The following is a 20,782-nucleotide window of genomic DNA, read 5'->3' as shown; positions in this document are numbered from 1 at the left end:
TGGTTTCTGCTGACAGTGTGCTCTTTCTGAAGCTACATTGGCTACCTAGGAAACAGCAACAAGATCAAGACAGTTGAAGTTGTGTGCAGTGAGTCAAATGATGAATTTCTGTATATGAGTCACAAAAAAGTGAATTCATAGTGGCTAAATGTTTAATTTTTAATTTGCATGGTGAACAGAATTGTGTTATCAGTATCTGGGTTTTCTTTTCAAACACATGGGATAGATCTACACTTACCGGAAGGTCGACTCCGTCAGACCCTTTCAGGGTTTGATTTTGCATGGCTAGCGGGTCGTACTAAGTCAAACCATCAGGTCTGTTCAGTCGGCCCTGGTACTCCTCATTCTTGCAAGAAGTAAAGGAACTGTGTGGACGTTCAGAAAAATTGATCTAGGAAACATAGATTCTAGCTATGCAACTGTTGTAGCTGGAACTGAATATCTTAAATCAACTTCTCATCTAGTCTAGTTTTTCAGGCTAGTTTTAATTGGTTCATTTAGTGGCAGTGAGGAAATAGTTGTGATTTCTATTAGAAAAATATTTGCTTTTTTCATTACTAAATATTGAAAACGAGCATATTTATGGGTTTAGGATATTTTGAAGTCCTGTGATGCATTGCATTGTAGAATGGATTAGTGCACTCACTTTATTCAGGAGATGTAACTTAAAATCCTCAATTAAGACACAGATCAAATGTGTTTGGTCCTGCTTGGACATTTTACACATCGCAAAACCACCACACAGTTCAGCAGCTCTCTGATTAAGACTTCCTGGATTAGAATATCAATATTTTATGGAACAGAGTTGAGGTGGATTGGTATAACCAGCAGATGGGTTGTTTCTAGTATTTTTCATGAGCAGAAATCCCATAGAAAAATTAAAAAGAAAAGGGAAAATGTTAAGTAAACTACATGCTTTCAGGGGATTCAGATGGTCAGATTTTGGTGCCTGAAAATTTATAAAAGGGGTTCCCAAAACTTCTAGAAAATGTCTTGCCATGCTACAGCTTGGGAAGGTGGGAGCGAGAGTTGGGGAATGGAAGGCTCCCAAAAAAAGCAAACAAATGAAAACTCTACCCAGGAGAATTTACTTTTATTTTAAAAAAGTCAAAAACAAACGACCAGCAACAAAAGTCACTTTTTGTTTGTATGGTGGTAGCTGCTTAAAATGATTTGTTGCAAAAATTTGTTGTTTTGTGGCCAAAAGCTGTGGTTTTATAGAATTGCCGATGAGGTGGGCATTACAGGTATTTTTTAGCTGGTGAACACTTTTATTACAAATGGCAGCCCTCCCTCTGGCTTTTAAAGCGTAGGAACACGTTTGCTAGTAGTGTAAAACATCTTAGCATAGAAATGAGAATTAAATTGCCATAGAAAATTTATACTCTGTCCTTTGTGACTTTCTGGCAGCAAATCATCATGTGTAATTATTTAAAACTGTTCATTAAGAACCTGATCCTAGAACTCTTATTTTGAAGGATACTTCATTTAGATAGTCCCTGTGAGTAAGGCTCTGAAAGCACTTACACAGATGAGTAACTTTATTCACGTGACTAGCCCCATTGACTTTAAAGGGATTACTCATATAGTAAAATGAAGGGAGGGAGGTGGAGCAGTCTTAAAAAAAAGAAAAAGGCATATTATGTTTGTTGGCTGGAGATTGGAAAAGGAAAAAAATTAATTCCAGATAAAGCTTAGTAATTAAAAGTCACTTACGCATTTCTGTAGGGGGAAGAAGGATGCTGTGTACTCATGATTTCTGCCAAAAGTTGGTTTACTGTCTTGACAAAAAATATAGCTCAAATATTTTGGGTCTCTGCCACCAAACCACAGGCAGTTGTATGGTTTGCACTACGTTTTGGATTTCTGACAAAAGTCACTGAAAAACAAGTGCTGTTTGTTTTTCTGTGCATAATATTTAACGGGAAATCAGGCGGCTACATTTCCAATCACTTGTAAAACAGCCCCAGACATTAGCAAAGTGCTCTGCTAGAAAAAGAGCAAGGTAAGGTAGGAAATACAGAACTAGTCATAAAACCTGTATAAATAGTGACATTCTTGATTCCAAGAAAATGCAGCTGATTTTCAGTGTCGGGAAATTGTGCTTAGGATAATTTAAAAGGGCATTTTACAATTTATGTTGGATTGTGGGGTTTTTTTTGTTTTTTTTAATTCCATTGTTTTCCACTCAGAGGCCTGAAAATAATTCTCCTTCCTTCCAGCCCTGCCCTTTTTCCACTTGGCAGATGTCTCCTACACAAATATTTTGAAATAACTTCAGCACAATACGCTGGTTTAATTGAAAGTGTTCGGTTTCAGAAACTCTTATAGGGTTTTATCGTGCCAGAAAATTGCTCTGTAAAACTTTATCACATCGACAAATTCAGAAAACTACAAACTGTTGTTTTTATAGGGTCTTCAAAACTGGGGTCTTACTGTATTTTCATGCACTTCAGGTGGAAGCTCAGCCTGCTCATGGCATTGTTTTTTAAAGTTATTGGCAATATAGATGAAGGATTTATGAGGGTAAGGGTGATGGAGAATGATAGTTTAAATTATATATTTAGAATCTGATGGGCTGCCCAAATCGGATCAAATTTTATAGCACAATAAATCAGCTGTATGCCTAAAATCCCACTAGTATTTCTTTAAAAATGTGGGGTTTTTTTCATTTTAAAATTGTCTCTCAACAGAATCAGAGAAAGGAGGGGCAGCAATTCAGCTAAGCTACACAAACTGCTGCACATTTCTGTACCACATGACAAACATATCTATCTATTATGAGGACACTGACATCCCTACATAGTTCTCTGAACTTTTATAATATGCAAATCTCTTTCAGCAATATTGTGCATTAGTTTTTGTGTCTATATATATATATATGTACATACACACACACACATTTTATATATGTGTATATGTGTGTGAGTGAAAAATAATGGTTTCCTATGATAGCTTGGGTGGTTAACCATGGAAGGATGGCTACTTTTTTTCTTCTAAATACTTGAGTACAGTTAAGGTGGAATGCCATTGCACTTTTACTCAAGTGGGCTATGTCTACACTTGCCCCCTTCTTTGAAGGGGGAATGGTAAGCAGGCTGATGGAATATTACTAGTGAGGTGCTGCGATGCATATGCAGCACTTCATTAGGCTAATTCTCCCCCGTGACAACTTCGAAGCATCAAACTTCAAAGTGCCAGCATGCCGTGTAGCCGCAGGCATTTCGAAGTTTGATGTTTCCAAGTTGCCGTGGGGCAGAATTAGCCTAATGAAGTGCTGCATATTCACCACAGCACTCCATTACTAGTCTCCTATTGCCCTGATTAACATGCCCCCTTCGAAGGTGGGGGCAATGTAGACAAGACTTTAGTGTGGCAAACTTGGGAGATTCCCCTCGCTTTGTCAAGTGAGAATGTTCAGTGCAGTCAACAGAAGAAATTGTGGCAGCAAAGTTGAGGGTCTTAGAAATCACCACATCAAGTGCAAAAGCAAGAGATGGTATGTAGGAATACTTTTTCCAGCCTCTGCCTATGAAGCCACCAAGTGGAAAAGGAGATGGAGTGAGAGGACAATGGCATGCCGTACAGAGTGGGTTGCTAGTCAACGAATTGAGTTCTGTAGTGCTTAGATAAACACATCATACACATGTACATAGATAAACATTATAAATGTGATGGTACTTTTAATTTCAGTACACCTGCGTGTCCTGAGTGCTTCAAAGAGACAGCTGCTTTCAGAGAAATTGGTTCTATAGCATAAGCGGTTAATGTACAAAGGCAGGTGTTGAAACAAAGTGATGGTTACTCCCCACCCCCACCCTCTTTCTTTTGGAAGAGTTTGTTGAACCCAGTCCAGAAAAAATAATGTGGTTGGCTCACTTAAACTAGCCTTAAATCCTTGTAATAAAAATCGCAGCGCTGGCAGAGAGAGCAGCGTTCTGCTCTTCTTTTTCAAATTTGGTAGTGGGACCAAAATTTCATATGCAAACTTTGTTCATTATTTTAAAAAAATAGTAAATGAAGAACTTAATGTGTATTTTAAAATGTGTGATTAACTGTCTAACATCTCTATGCTATCACATCCCTGAAAGTGTTGTTGTTTTGCCATCTGTCCTTCAGTTTGGTCTTAAGAGGCAGGACTTTAGATCTTACTGTTAGCTTCATTCCCACAGGAAAACATTTGTCATGCGAAAGAATGTTCCAGAGTGTTTTCAAGTTTTAATTAGCAAACAAATGAAAAATAACATGAATTCTGAGGCGGAAACCTATGTCATTAACAGATATCAGATCAGTTGAAACAGAAGTGGAAAACAGAATGAAAAGTACATTACTGTAAGCTATCATATATTAATATAGTTATCAGCTCCATATTGAAATGTATTCTCTTCTTCCTCTTCGTAGAAAGTTCTCGGTCAATGTTCAGTCTTTAAAATGAAGCTGATAAACAAATATCAGAACATGCCTGCACTAACATTGTATGTGAAATGATGTAATATAGTCACTCATAGTAGTTTCTATGATTACTGGCATTTAGTAATTTCTATCCAAAGATCTCAGGTTTTCTTCTATATTCTGATTAATAACATTTAAAACACTTGATCATTAAAGCTCATTGGTCTGTTACTCATTTACACCAAGGCATCTTCACATGGTATTTTCTAATAGTGTAAATGACATTTTTCCAGTATTGTGCAGCATAGCTGGTAATTCAGGGTTTATTTTACAGCTGATAGTGGTAAGTGCAGTGATATATTGGTGCCCATTGATTTCTAATCTAAACCAATTAAAGCCATGGTTCTGCAAACGTGTATGTACAAGAACTGTTCCATGCTATTAACTCACGTGTGTAAAAGTAGGAATATGCATAAACATTTGCAGGCCCTAATTAATTATATCTTATATGACTTAAATATATCATACACCCCCTTTCTTCCTTGCACTGCTGCAACACTCAGCCATTTCTGGCTACATTACCCCTCTCTCAGTCATTCAGGGTGATGTGGGGTGGGGGGTGGAATCAATTCTTTACACTTCCTGTTCCCATCAAAACACTCTGCAGAATCAAAGAGTCTGATAGACTGTGATAAACTGGTTCCCATTTAATCCCTTCTCTAGACAGACTTTAATAGGGACATACAGGTGCTCAATGTCTCTGAAAATCAAGCCATAATTGTTAAATACATTTTAGGCAGAGTGTTTTTGTCCCTGTGTTTTTTTCTATGGTACACAGCTTCCTTTCTTGCTTGAGAACTGTGCTAAACTCATGGATTCTATGTTTTGCTGAATAAAAAAATATTTTATGGTAATCCATATGAACAGCAACAAATAAAGATCATACAGAGTTGAAACAAATGTGAGTCTAAACTTTAAAACTATTCTGGCAAAGGGATAAAGGATTCCTAAGCTGTCTTCTGTGACCAATCTGATCAAAATGAACTCTGAAATACAAGGGTCTTTTTTCTTCAAAACGGTTTGTGGTCTGTGCAGTGTCTTTGCAAATATATTATTGAGAATACTAATAAATATCCATGGATGTAGGAAGGAACTTCAGAAGAGTTTAACATGCTAGAACATACAATCTGTTTCTTAGCTTTGTTGAGCATTTGTACTTTCTAAGCAATGTCCCAAAGTGGTTCTTTTAACAGTAGTTCCAGTAAAGTCAATAATTAGTTACTATTGGTTTGTTATGATGGATGTTTAATGTTGTAAAAATAAATGACTTTAGTTTCTTCCTTTCAATGAACTTGTTGATTAATTTTGCTGTTTATAAAGCTAGTCTGATGTGAACGGCTATTATTATTCTGGAGCAGCATATGCATAAATAATGCGCAAGATAGGTTAGAGATTATGATGTTGTTTATTCATTGCTCTGATTATTATGCTTAAAGTTACATTAGTATTTCAGTCCAAAACCAGACTGCACATACATTCCATCAAATGAAGAGTGCAGAAAAATTGGACCAAAAAAGATGTGTATGTGGTGGAGTGAGTCTTGTTCAGCCTCCCTGTGTAAGGGACAAAAGGGGGATCTCCCTTGCACTGGTACGGCCATGTCCAGCTGCATTATGGCACTCTCAGTCATGCGTGCTGATGGGGGGGTGGAGTAAAGACTTTACAGCTTCTGTTCCCACCACATTCTCTGCAGCATCAGAGTGTGATAGTGTGGTACTTGCTGCAATTTACTCCCCCTCCAAAACTGTGAGGAGACTTTTGAAGTCACTCTCTCTTTCCCAAGCTGGGAAGCTTTATCATACTGCTACCATCTAAATCTTTGAGTTTAAATGTAATTGCAACTCCGGCTTATGCATTAAAATACACCTGTTATAAGACACATCTAGGTCTTCTGGGATGAAGTCAGTGAAGTGTTTCCTGATTCACTCAGAACAGATAATTTGGACCAATGGCCTGTTGGGTTAATTGTCTGCAGTATCTGCAGGATTTGAGTAGTATACCTTTCCAAATACTTTTCATAGTGCTATGGAAAATATATAGTCAGAAGAAATCTTGACTATCTCTGTTTCCTGTTATCATTGCTTTGCTCTGCCCCAGCAGCAGAGTGTTTCCTGCTTTCCCAGAAGGAAATTTTCCTAGGCTGTAATCCTTTTTGCAATGAGATATCACAACATGAAAGAAAAGTTATCCATCTTCCTTCCCCAACCCCCCAGCACTTCAGTATGACAGCTAGGAATTGCCGGGGTGCAGGGAAGTGTCCCATACACCAGCTTCAGAGGGGATGGTGTTATAAGAATAGCCATGCCAGTTCTGTGCCACCAGACTTTCTCCCTATGTTCAGATGGTCTTACTGGGGCTAATAATGCTGGCTTTAGGGCTGCTTTTCAGACCAACACTGGGGAGAATCTGGCCCTCTGATCTCACCTGCTCCAGTCCATGGGGTTGCTTGGATTTACCATGACACAACTGAAAAGAATTCAGATCTCTTTATTTCAACCTGTTCTGCTACTGCAGCTGACGTATTTGAAAATCCCAAGGCTCTCTCCCATATCATCGTTATAGTGACATGCATTATTAGCATGGTATTAGCAAGGTGTTAGGTTGTCCATCTAGGTCTCAAAGGCTACGTCTACACGTGCACGCTACTTTGAAGTAGCTTATTTCGATGTTGGGACATCGAAATAGGCTATTTCGATGAATAACGTCTACACGTCCTCCAGGGCCGGCAACGTCGATGTTCAACTTCGACGTTGCGCAGCCCGACATCGAAATAGGCGCAGCGAGGGAACGTCTACACGCCAAAGTAGCACACATCGAAATAAGGGAGCCAGGCACAGCTGCAGACAGGGTCACGGGGCGGACTCAACAGCAAGTCGCTCCCTTAAAGGGCCCCTCCCAGACACACTTTCATTAAACAGTGCAAGATACACAGAGCCAACAACTAGTTGCAGACCCTGTATATGCAGCACGGACCCCCAGCTGCAGCAGCAGCAGCCAGAAGCCCTGGGCTAAGGGCTGCTGCACACGGTGACCACAGAGCCCCGCAAGGGCTGGAGAGAGAGTATCTCTCAACCCCCCAGCTGATGGCCGCCATGGAGGACCCCGCTATTTCGATGTTGCGGGACGCGGATCATCTACACGTCCCTACTTCGATGTTGAACGTCGAAGTAGGGCGCTATTCCCATCCCCTCATGGGGTTAGCGACTTCGACGTCTCGCCGCCTAACGTCGATTTCAACTTCGAAATAGCGCCCAACACGTGTAGCCGCGACGGGCGCTATTTCGAAGTTACTGCCGCTACTTCGAAGTAGCGTGCACGTGTAGACGCAGCTAAAGTGTTATATATTAGTCAGCTCTTTTGTGATGGTGTATGATTCCTTCCTTTTACATTTTGGACCAGGCATGCCAAGCCTCCAAACACATGCTTCTGTCAAGAAAGTGCCAATATGAAGTTCTCTTTAATTTAATTAAAAAAAATCTCATTTGGAGAATCTTTTGGTCACCTAGAAAAGTATGACCTTGTGTTTTTTCTGATTGTGATACTTTAAATGATTATATAGGCTACGTCTACACGTGAAGCCTACATCGAAGTAGCCTATTTCGATGTGGCGACATCGAAATAGGCTATTTCGATGAATAACGTCTACACGTCCTCCAGGGCTGGCAACGTCGATGTTCAACATCGACGTTGCGCAGCACCACATCGAAATAGGCGCAGCGAGGGAACGTCTACACGCCACAGTAGCACACATCGAAATAAGGGTGCCAGGCACAGCTGCAGACAGGGTCACAGGGCGGACTCAACAGCCAGCCGCTCCCTTAAAGGGCCCCTCCCAGACACACTTGCACTAAACAGCACAAGATCCACAGAGCCGACAACAAGTTGCAGACCCTGTGCATGCAGCATGAATCCCCCGCTGCAGCAGCAGCAGCCAGAAGCCCTGGGCTAAGGGCTGCTGCACACGGTGACCATAGAGCCCCGCACGGGCTGGAGAGACAGCGTCTCTCAACCCCCCAGCTGATGGCTGCCATGGAGGACCCGGCAATTTCGACGTTGCGGGACGTGGATTGTCTACACTGTCCCTACTTCGACGTTGAACGTCGAAGTAGGGCGCTATTCCTATCTCCTCATGAGGTTAGCGACTTCGACGTCTCGCCGCCTAACGTCAAAGTTAACTTCGAAATAGCGCCCGACGCGTGTAGACGTGACGGGCACTATTTCGAAGTTGGTGCCACTACTTCGAAGTAGCGTGCACGTGTAGACGCAGCTATAGAGAGTTAGAGTTTTAAACAATGTGTTTGTTAAGCAGACTTTAAAGCATGTAAAGTTTAAGATTAGAGCAGTGGTGGCAAATGTCACTTCATCACTAGGTACTAGGTAAATGCGTCAGATTAAAAATATGTTTTTGTTCCTATCAGGTGTCTCCTGGTTCCATTGTTCAGTTTGAGAAGGGAAATTTCTCCTTGGCAGCAGAAACCAAGGAAAAGACTTTGCCTCAGGGAAATGAACATCTGTTACATTGGGCCCAGAAGGAATATGGAGCAGTCACCTCTTTCACTGAACTGAAAATATCAAGAAACATTTACATCAAAGTGGGAGAAGGTAAGATTTTCATTTAACACAACAGGGCGTGACAGCAGGATGGTGAGAATGGGGTGCATTATAGTTTGCATTTTACATTCTGTCTTAATTAAATATAATATCAGTTATTTCAGAATGGTTGAGACGTAGTTAAAGGAGCATGAGGGGAGAGGGCAATAAGTCTGGATATCAGGCCATGTTTTAGAGTTCTTTGTAGGGCTTTGGGTACCTTATTTGGGATTGGAAATGTCCAGATGCCATTAGCAGAGTCAAATGTTTAAGCAGTTGCATTTTTAGTTGATAAATGAATCATGCTGACTACTCGGGTAGTCTTTACTCTTCTTTGAAGCACTGACTGTCAGAAACTGTGGCAGATGGGGATTTACTTTTGCTAACCAGAAAGTCACTGAACTTTTTTTGCTTTATTGCTTTACCCAAGATATAGACTAGGACTAGATTGCTTTGCACAAAGATTTTTTTCCTTGCACCATTTTGAAAGATAAGTGTCCCCCAGGTTGACACATGTACTTTGTAGTCTCAAGGATTCAACCTCATTTGAAATAATGTAAACTCTTTCACAGCTGCTTTATTTTTGGATTTCACTCTGTCAGAGAGTTGCTATGTGATGCTGACCTGGAGGATACTTCCTGCATTTACCAGTTCAGTCAGCAACTTCTTTCACTAACAAAGGCAGTTGCACACCTTTTCATGTCACAGGTCATAACACCTGATGTCTTCATAAAGAGGAAGGGTACTGCTGAGTGCAGCTTTCTAGGAAGAATAATGTTCTTGTAGGCCTAGCTGATAGGTGGAGGGTGACAAGTATTCTGCATAAACCATTTGGAATCAGAAAAAGTCAGAGGCATTCACAAATTTGCTGCAACTTTCTCTTCATTTAGTGCTCTGGATGCATAATCTGAGTTGTGGGTTAAAGCAATGTTGGGTCCAAAACACACTGTAAATATTACTGAGCTACAGACTGAGCACAGTCCAGAGATAATCAAAGTGAGGGCTTTGTCTTCAGCACAGCTGGCAATGCCCTGGTATTGTAAAACTGGCACAGAATGCTATCCAGGGACTGTATAATACTAGCAATAAACATATGGCATTTACAAGAACAAGTGGGCTGCCTAATTCAGCAGTGCACCTGCAGTAATGTTGGAAAAGATGAAATTACCCTCTAATTCACCTAGCCAGTTAACCAAGACTGTGTGGAGAAAATATGCTTTCCCATACTCCTGCACGTGATCACTTCATTTCCTGATCAGTGATTCTTGCCCCCACAAATCAGAATGTGCTTGTGTTGGTTTTAGCCAAAACCTGCCAAATTTCTGCAGGTATTCCCCTGTTTGATTTCTTTTCTACTTGGCACCAGTCTGAGACTTCAATGCCAGAGAGTCACTCAGAAATATATTTATTAGTTTATTAAACTGAACTGCCTTCACGGCTGCTTTTGGAATGTATGTATGCAGGTGGTAGTTGTTTGTATGCTGTAGAAATGAACAATTAATTAGGTCCTTCAAAATCTGACTGAATGTTGTAGGTTGATCTGCAAATCTTCAATCAGATAAGTAGTTAAATGTGTAAGAAACTTGGCTCCAGTTAAAAAACGTTGAATACCACAATACAACCAGGAATAGCCACATGGGATGGGGGTTGGCAAGCAGCCACGACAGACCTTTTTTCAAGGAGTTCCTCCAAACAAGTTGAACTGTAACGCTATTTGAGTTTTAGATTCAAAATGTCTTTTAATTCCTGGCAAGATACGAAATGTAAATCCTCAAATGGGCTGAAGAGTGAAATCAGATTTCTTCAGCATATGGACCAACGCAGTCATATGGCAAGAAGATCCATTATTCACAGTGTCCCTTTGCAGTACCCTTCCCTGCAAATTTAAAAAGAGAATTGCTGAGACACAAAATTGGACAAAATGCAACATACACTGGATAAGAGGTTTTCAGGATTTTGAGCCAATGGTTTCGCTACCCAAAGCCCAGCCTGCAAGCTCTGATTGGCTCCTGAAAAGTTTAAAGCATCCTCAATTTCCCCTGCAGTGGGAGTTGATTCTTCATCATCATCATCATAAATAACCATGAGCTCAGCACCCGTTGCTGTCTGATGCCTCTCTCAATATTTCCTTCCATCTTTCCCTATCCAGTGCATAGTGGCTTAGTTTCTGTAGACTAGCTCCACACCAATCTGCTATATCATCTATCCATTCTCTGTGAGGTCTGCCTCTCCTATTCAAACCATCCCTTATGCCGAATACTAGGGTCTTGATTTTTCATTCGTCATACATTCTGTAAATATGTCCAAATAGTTGTAGCTTCCATTGTATGACCTTCTGCAACATGTTCTCTTTCAGCTGTATCTTCCTATATAATTCCTCATTGGTGACCTTCTGCATCCATCCTATTCTCAGAATCTTTCTATAACAACTCCTTTTGAATACCAATATTCTTCTTTTCGAATCTTCCGTTATCCCCCATGTCTCGCATCCGTACAACATGCTGCTGAATACACACATTTTCAATATGCCCAGCTTCGTTCTTAAGCTAATTGCTTTGCTTTTCCAGATCTTATCCATCGCCTTCAAACTCGCTCTTGCTTTTGCTATTCTAATCGCTATTTCCTTCTTACAGTCTAGATCATACATTAGGTTGCTCCCCGGATATGTGAACTTCTCTACATTTTCTAGTTCAATACTGTCGACACTGATCTTCCTTCCTATTTCCTTCTCTCCAAATACCATTGTTTTTGTTTTATCAATGTTCATAATCAGTCCGTATCGCTTCCCTTCTTTGTTTAACACCTGCACCATTTTCACTAGCTTCTCCTCATCTTCGTCAATGATAACTATATCATCCGCGAACCTCAAGTTGTTAATTCTTTTCCCATGGACAGATATCCCTTCTACCTCTTCCTTGATCTTCTCCATCGCTCTCTCCAGATGTGCAATGAAGATACTTGGCGATATTGGATCTCCTTGTCTCATACCCCTACTTGTTTTAAACCAAGTTCCCAACTCCCCGCATATTCTACTTGGTATGAATTAGGGCACCTGATTCAATCACGTACGCTTGTGTTGGGTAGTACAGTTTGAACCTCTCTAGTCCAGCACCCATGGGACCTGACCAGTGCCGAAAGAGAGAATTTTCCAGAATGCAGGAGGTCAATATAGTCTGGCAGCATTACCAAAACTTCCATTGCTTACAGGGCTCGTAGAAGATGTTTAGGGCTAGAGCTAAATAACAGCAAAAAACACAGAACCAGAACTGGTGGCTGTAAACAGACTTTGAGACCCAAGGAAACTTAGCCGCAGTTTGTTGTTTGGCCGACTATAATCATGCCAGATTACAGATATTGCCAAACAAGGAAGTGCTGGATTGGAGAGGTTCAGCCTGTACCTGATTTCCAAAGGACTGAGTAAAGGAAGCAGTATCTGGCCCAGGAAAGCTCATCTTTTTCAAATGTTTGGGCCCCAATAATAATGTGAATAAACTTGAACAAAAAATTTATGCAGTGATAGGGAGAGTGAAGACTGGCACCTGAAAAAGAAGGCTCTTTCCGTGGACAAAACCACTTCTAACTTTGCTGTTCTAAGAAAACACTGGTGAAGAAAGAAATGGCTGCTGAAGGAAGGGTGGACATCTAGAAAACCAGGTTAGGGCTAAGAGCATACAAAATCCTGGAGATGCCACACATTGCCGGATATGGAAGAGGTTACTGCATTCTCATTCCATCATCCGGAACTCTCAGATAACTGACATTTTAACCATAAGTAAATTTTAGTTGGATTTTCCAGAAGTACAGTGTAGTGAAAGTAAATACAAATAAATACAGTATAAGTTTACAGCGTACAGTATCACTGTGCTTGGTAAATAAAGTACTCTGCATACATTTTTATTTGTTTCTTAATATCTAATCTTGTTTTTCTTTAGTATTATGCATTGTCAAGTATACCTCTCTGTTATCCAGAATATTTGAACATCCAGCAACCTCCTCATCCCAGTGCTGCTGGATACAAAAGAATTTACTTTATAATGGAACTGGTAGACTAGAGATCACATGGAAAGGCCTAATCAGAATGTAGACAAACTCTACTGAAATCCTGGGCCAAGGAAATATACATGAAATGGTGTTACTGCAAAAAATGAAGAGGAACCCAGAAAAGAACTGAGGAACAGTCTGATCACTGTCTTACCAGTGTCCAGAGAGTGAGACTGGATTGTGTTTTCACTGACCTGTCAGTGGAACTATTCCCTAAATAAAATCTTAGTCAGCCACACATGAGGAGAAAACATGCACATTTTGGGATACAGAGTGTACAACACGTTTATGAGATGAAATGTATTCAGGTGTTGCTGGTACAAATGCTGAAATTTCTCTAGGATGCGACCTGGGTTTGGTTAGCATCAGTTAACAAATAGCCTATTGCATGTGCCTGCAAGCTGCGGCTCTTTAAGGACTTTGTGTTTCCCAATGCTGTAATTGCAACGTAAAACAAAACAAAACAAAACAAAAAAACCTTCTGATTATTTGATAAATGGCGAACATCTAAAAGCCCAGCAATGAACAACTCATATCTAAATAGCAAATGATATGTGATCTTGAAATGTTGGATAACTCCCCCTTTAATGTGTGCAGTGCACTGTGGGATATGATACTGCAGCTGTGTTTTGATCATGTTGCTAATGAAGTCTTGATTTTGAAAAGGAAGCTTGCAGCATTCCTACTATAAAGGGCAACATGCATCTTAAAAAAGAAAACTGAGATTAAACATGAAGTAAAATTGGCATAATTATTCAGGAGTGAAAGTCATGAAGATAGGAATACAAACACAATGTGTGAGGAAAATAGAATATGTAAAAATTTGTGAATACCCTGCAGTAAATGTGTATCACATTACAAATCATTGTGCGCTGTTCTTAAAATAGGTGTTACGGAAAGTATGGTTTGCCATTATATATTAATGTCTCATATTCACATGCATTGTGGCTCTTGAATTATTGATTTTTTTTAACCAAATTTGAAAAAAATGGCTCTTCTTGCTATTTTGGTTGCCAACTCATGGCCTATTGCATGCTGTTGCTGTAGATACTAATTATTCCTTCAATCATTTCTTACAGTTATTGGTTTTGTTGCTCAGAAATCTTGTGAGAATAAGCTCCATGAATTTTGGGTGTACCTGCCTTGTAGTTAATTTCTTTGTCAGAGATAAGTGTGTGTGGAAGTAGAAAGTGGTGCTATGCCACCTGGTTTGCAGATTTTTTGTTGAATTAACATTCAAGCCTTTGCTAGTTCATCTACAGAGTTTCATGCTGAATTGTTTTAATTGTTTTGGGGTTGCTGATTGAAGTCAGAGTCACCACTGATCTCTCTCTGGTCTGCCCCTTCCTCATGCCACGTGCTTCTTTGGAAGAGCCCTCCAAAATTCTCCCCACTCCACTCACACTGAAGAGTTGTTGGGTCACAAGGTTTCCTCAGTAGTTTTAAATCCCCTCTGTTGGTACCCTTTTAAAGCTGAGACTTCTGTGTTCTCTTCAACATTCTGGACTAGCAGTGTGTAAAAGAAGAGTTAAACCATCAACGTGAGTGACAAGAGAGATTCATCTGCTTGCTCCTGGGCTGAAATCCCAAACTTCTCTCTTCTGCCAGACTTAGACTTTGAAAGACAAGATCCAGTTGGACAGAATTTTTACAGCAGAATTATAAAACCATGGCAATAATGAAAAGGTGATCTAAGTAGTGTCTCCTAATACTCTTAAGCCGGGGCTGTCCAGCTGTGTCCAATTTCGGGCACATTGGCCAAGACCCCCAAGGTAACACCCCAATCATGCACAATGTAGCAGAGAGCGACCTCTCTCATCTAAAATGGAGGTGTTGCCCAGAGAAACCACCAGTCCCAGTGTATAGTACCACACATTAATCCAAGCAAACAGGCAGAATCTGAAGATGATGCAGCTGCCAGCTACATTGCAGAACTGTGGTGGCAAACTGTGTTTCACAGCATCTCTATAGTCTGACAAGAGACGCTATCATATGTTCTTTCCAAGTACATTTCACAACAAATTCCATAGTCGTATTGTCCGGAGAGGACAGGAAGGTGGAGAGGCTGTAAACCAGCCCCTCCATAAATCATTTTTATATACCAATTAAATAACTTATTAAAAATGGACAATCCCACTCTCAGACAATGAAAAAAATCATAAACTACAACGTAATGACCAAAGCAGCATGAGGTTCCTTTTATCTTCTGTTACAATCAGTATCATGGAAACTAGCACTGCCATGAATAAAGTTATATGAGGGGAAAAAAAAAAAGAAACTACATGTATATGTCAAATAGCCAGTGAGACAGTGTTAAAATGAAGAGCAGAGGGAGTGTGTACCATCAGGAATAGGCCCAGCATGAGAAGTCTCAGTAGCAGTAGCCATGGGAGAAACTGACTGAAAATTCTAGCAATGCTTAATGAAGATGCCAGGAACAGGAATCAAGCTCTTTGCGGTGGCTAATGATAGGAAACATGTGGTGATCATCCATGACCTACTGAGAGGCAATTAATTTATAGCATGAAAGGTCCTGCAGAGCTGGTGCTGAGGATTAAATAGCTCTCATCTGTCTGTATATATTAATTTGATTTCCGTATGCATCATCTCAGGTTCATTTTCCATCCTGCGTGGGAGGAGCTGGCAGAATCACAGCTGCACTGAGGGCTCATCATCTGGCAGGGCACATAACAGATGTGAAGGGAGTGCTCTGTTGGAAAGCCGGCATAACTATAATCTCATATAGTTTCTATAGAAAGATTCTCAAGAGGAGGCAGCAGAGAGTGTTCAAAGGAAGGTTTGTTCAGGAGTGGGGAAAGGAGCCTTTTCAGCTGGCTCCGCTGTGCCTAGGGACTGCAGGACTTTCTATGGTTATGTCTACACAGCAGCATTATTTTGAAATAAGCTATTCCGGAAGAGATTTTTCTGGAATAGCTTATTTCAAAATAGCGCATTTCTAAATAACGCTGCTACGCACGAAATGAATTTCAAAACAGACTCTCTTCCCTGCATGCACAGCCCGTATTTCAAAAATAGCTATTTTGAAATAGGTGGTATTCCTTGTGCAATGAGGCTTATCTATTTTGAAATAAGCCAATTGCTGTTTCAAAATAATTTTCAAAATAGCGTTTGTGTTGTGTAGACACTAACAAAGTGTTTTCAAAGTAACGGCTGCTATACTCTATGGCTTTTTCTACACATGCCACTTTTTCTGAAAGCAGTATGCTAATAAATGGCCCAGAAAATGCTAATGAGGTGCAGATGTAACTTTCCAGCGCCTCATTAGCATACAGTCACATGAATCAAGTTCAAAAGAAATTTCAGGAAGAAGGGGGTTCCAAAAGGAGGATTTCCTTCTGGGAGATGCCCCGGGGGCCACGCCTCTACACACAGTTTTGGAGTCCAGGAGAGCTTCTTCCGGACTCAGATTCATGTGACCATATGCTAATGAGGTGCTGGAAATTTACATCTGTACCTCATTAGCATTTTCCAGGATGTTTATTAGCATGCTGCTTTCGGAAAAAGTGGCGTGTGTAGAAATGGCCCCTGTGAAGTTATGTATCAAACTAGAAGCCGCTTGAAAGATGTGTCAGCCACATTATAATCAAATGTTACAAGTGGCTTTAGCTCAGTTTCCAAGTCTGTTGTGCAATATTGTCTGCACAATAGCTATTCATCATACTACTGATTTTGAAAGGATAGTTTTGTGAGTAAAATAAAGAACTGGGAGTTTCTTTTCTTGATACTGATTTATTGTATGACCTTGGATATGGCACGTAAGATCTCTGTGCCACAGTGTCTCCATTTGTAAAATGAGGATGAAGTCTTACGTTTAGTAACTTTCACTTCCCTAGATGGAAGGTCCTACAGAAATAAAAGGTATTTATGGAAATGCTGGTATTCTGAATGCAACTTTAAAGGTCCCATTTAAAAATCTGGCCCCCAAAACTACTGCTTCTGTTTTGCATCACGTAGTCAAAAGGCCACCATCAAATTGAAATCTCAGCAGTATTTAAAAGAAAAAAAAAGTTAAGTAGTTTCATGTACCATATTTGCCATTGAATCTTCACTCTAACTTTTCTGACTTTGTAAATCAGTTTTCCCTCTTGCTGTATGAATATTCATACAAACAAGGTAAAGGGAGTATATAGAGAAAACCAAGTAACTGGCTGTATGCAAGGTATGGTTAAACACACACAGTAAGAAAACTGAGAATACAGTAAACTCTTTCATATCCAGCATTTTATTATCCAGAACTCTCAAATAACTGGCATTTTAACCATAAGTAAATTTTAGTTATGTTTTCCATAAGTACAGTATAGTGAAAGTAAAGACAAATAAATACAGCAATTTATAGTTTTTGCTTCAGATATGTCCTGTATTGTTAGAATAGTAACACCATTTTTTTCCAAGATTGTTGGTGTACTATCTCATCATCAACAACCGTTGGTGTGTGATGCCTCTCTCACTATTTGCTCCCATCTTGCCCTGTCCAGTGCAGAGTGGCTTAGTTTCTGTAGACTAGCTCTGCATCAATCTGCTATATCATCTACCCATTCTCTGTGGGGTCTGCCTCTCCTATTTGAACGGTACATTATGCCGAATACCAGAGTCTTGATTTTTCATTCATCATTCATTCTGCAAATATGTCTGAATAGCTGTAACTTGCATTGTATAACTTGCAGTAGGTTCTCTTTCAGCTGTGTCTTCCTGTATCATTCCTTGTTGGTGACTTTCTGCATCCATCCTGTTCTCAGGATCTTTCTATAACAATTCCTCTTCAATGCCAATACTGTTCAAATCTTTCATTATCACCTGTGTCCCACATCCATACCACAAGCTGCCGAATACACACATTTTCAAGGTGCTCATGTTCATTCCTAAGATAATCACTTTGGTTTTCCAGATTTTATCCATCGCCTTCAAAGTTGCTCTTGCTTTTACTATTCTAGTTGCTATTTTCTTTTTATAGTCTAGATCATACGTTATGTTGCTCCCCAGATATGTGTACTTCTCTACATTTTTTTCAAGATTGTTAGTGTTCCATCTACACTTACGTAATGTCAGGATTACAAGGAAGTGATGCCTTTAAGTGAAACACTTAAGTTGGGTGAGAGTATATACGTATATATCTATGTATAGGTGCCTACTTTTTTTCCCCCCCCAGATCAAGTTTTTCCCCCTACGTGCAACATAGAAAAGAACTTCCTCTCTCTGAATTACCTTGCGGGATATCTACAACCCAAGACAGCAGAGGGCTGCCTTTTGTCTGCCACAGATCAAGAAAGAGAAGTTCATATTATTGAATTAATCACTCCAAACTCCAATCCCTACAGGTAAACTGTGTGCTAAGCTACTGGTAAACCTGTACTAGTGAAATTTATGATTAAAAAAGAAGCGTACTAATTAAGTATCTGCCTCAATCCTGTCACATGTCCAGATGCTGTCCCATGTTGAAAGGGCAGCTATCTTTGCAAAGTATGTGCCCATTACATTAGGCTACATAGAAACCCACAGGAGCTAAGAAGGACATGTACCTAACTACAGGAGTCAAGAAAAAGGCTGTTGTATTTTAAAGAAAAATGGAAAGGTTGATTGAGGCCCATTATTTGGCAACAAGCACACTTTTATGGTCTGACTTGATGAAAATGAAGATTTTTTTTTTAACTGGATTTATATTCTGCATGAGGAAATGCTATTGCTGCACACAAATCCACTTGCTCTACTTATTTTTCTGCACTGTTAAAAATCTGGATTATGTTCCTCAATTTTCCAGGAATTAGTGGGTTGGATGCCTGTTTGCTTCGTTTTGAAGTAACTATATATCCAGAAGTATTGGAAACTAAACACAAGAGTTTAATACTTCTAAAAGATATGCAAAATTCTAAGTAAAAAGAATTTCCACAGCTTAACTGCACAGGCAGACATTTTACTAAATTTTAATTTTTCCACTTTTTAGTGTTGCTGGACTTACCTAGTTTTTTTTAGTATGATGGGGTGATTCTGATTTTTAATATATCTATACCAATAGAAAACTGAAATAATTGTATATTTAAGTGTTGTCAGGCTGCAGTGAGAAAAAAATATCAGAAAGCAAACTTAGTGGTTCAATTTAATCTGCCTTAAATAATAGCCAAAAGAAGTAACAAAGCTTTCTGTTAATAAGAGATACGATACTGAACAATAAGTATTAGTCTGAAAAAGCAGTTGATTCTGTTATGTAAAATCATTTTAGTGTGTGTAAAATAACAATCTGCTTTGCACATGTTGTGTTGCCTGGGATAATCTCCAGCATTTTAATCAGCTGGCCAGACATTGGAAACTTGATGTTGGAAGAAGGTTGATAGCTGAAAATTTCTGGCATTCTGGTCTTACTTTTGTCTTTATTTTCCACATACAGTGCTTTCCAGGTGGATATAATCATTGACATTAGACCATCTCAGCCAGACGTCACGCTTGTCAGGGACCTGCTACTTATCCTCAAGTGTAAAAAGTCCGTCAATTGGGTTATCAAGTCACATGACATTCAGGGAAAACTGGAAGTAATTGTAAGTTAAAGCATTTTTTCAATTTCCAAGAGGTAAAATACTGTTAAGTAACTTATATGGTATGTGACTGAATTAGAATACAATTACAGACTAGCAGTTTTCACAAATCAGTATTCAGCAGTGCCTAGATACAAATGGAGGAAAATATACAGCTGGCAGCTGGTGACATTTGGGCCACTTAGAGGATAGGGCTGTTGATTAGGATGCAAATACCTCCCACTTACCTGATGCCTGAGAGATCTATGCAGTGCAGATTGCTCACACATTGAAAAAATATGTTCACTTCTCTTTTGCCAGTACCTCAGTGACTGAATTGACAAACCCATCTCACAAGTGGTCAAGATACCTGCAGGGGCCAAAATGCATGATCTAAACTAAAAGTACACCTTCATCTCCTACAGAAGTGGGAACTGTTTAGTTCTGCTTATAGTGGTAATAGTGGTTTCAAGATAGTGGTTTTAAGGGTTGCCATAGCCGGGGGTGATAGCGGGGATAAGCTCCCACTATCTATAAAATGCTCCCATGGCGTGCGTCTCCAATAGCCTCTGACAACCGAAGTCCAGCTCCTGGCCTTCACGTGTGGCTTAGTTTCTAAGCCTGGCGAAACTGTTTGCACTGACAGGAGAAGGGGCGAAGGCGGGTGACTGGTGCCTTAAAACCAGCTGCTTTGGGCAGATGAGGCTCATCAGTCTGGGAAGGCCGCCCACCTAGGAGAAGGAAACTGATTTAAAACCTCCGCTGCCTTGTGGCGATACCTAGTCATGGGAAAGGCTTTGGGAGTAAACCCCGAGGAAAAATCCAGAGATGGAGCCCCTAAGGCAGTTTGCAGTTGTGCTCAATCTCACTCTGGCAGCTCCTGCGACGACATTGGTGCCAAGCTGCACTGGCTTTCGCCTTTCCCTTGGATTATGTCAGTGGTGTGGAGAGGGGGAACCTGCTGCTGGGCATCAGCTGGTTCTTCAAACTTACTTGCCCAGGCCTGCGCCCTGGAGAGGACACTCCAGCATCGCTTTCTGAGCGGTGACACAACACGGGAAGCAGCAGTTACCGGTATTAAGGCACTGCTCTCGATTGGCATACAGTGAGGCACCAGGGGTTGCTTCTGATGGTAGGAGAGGTCTTTGGATCTCATTGAGCAGCTACTGCCCGCC

At 40.3% G+C, this 20,782-nt stretch overlaps 1 protein-coding gene across 4 annotated transcripts in view; it reads left to right on the top strand.

The window, feature by feature from the left end:
* TGFBR3 (transforming growth factor beta receptor 3) overlaps positions 1-20,782 on the top strand; it is a 212,207-nt gene that overhangs the window by 148,445 nt on the left and 42,980 nt on the right. For all 4 annotated transcript variants that reach the window (XM_075002232.1, XM_075002233.1, XM_075002234.1 and 1 more), the window contains exons 5-7: positions 8,871-9,054; positions 18,251-18,419; positions 19,484-19,631. In XM_075002232.1, the coding sequence (XP_074858333.1) occupies positions 8,871-9,054; positions 18,251-18,419; positions 19,484-19,631 (501 nt within the window). The remainder of the gene's footprint in view (positions 1-8,870; positions 9,055-18,250; positions 18,420-19,483; positions 19,632-20,782) is intronic.

Source organism: Carettochelys insculpta, chromosome 9, assembly GCF_033958435.1.
Source record: "Carettochelys insculpta isolate YL-2023 chromosome 9, ASM3395843v1, whole genome shotgun sequence".
Taxonomy (NCBI): domain Eukaryota; kingdom Metazoa; phylum Chordata; order Testudines; family Carettochelyidae; genus Carettochelys; species Carettochelys insculpta.
The sequence above is the reverse complement of the archived record's forward strand: the minus strand, read 5'-3'. Positions and strand labels throughout refer to the sequence as shown.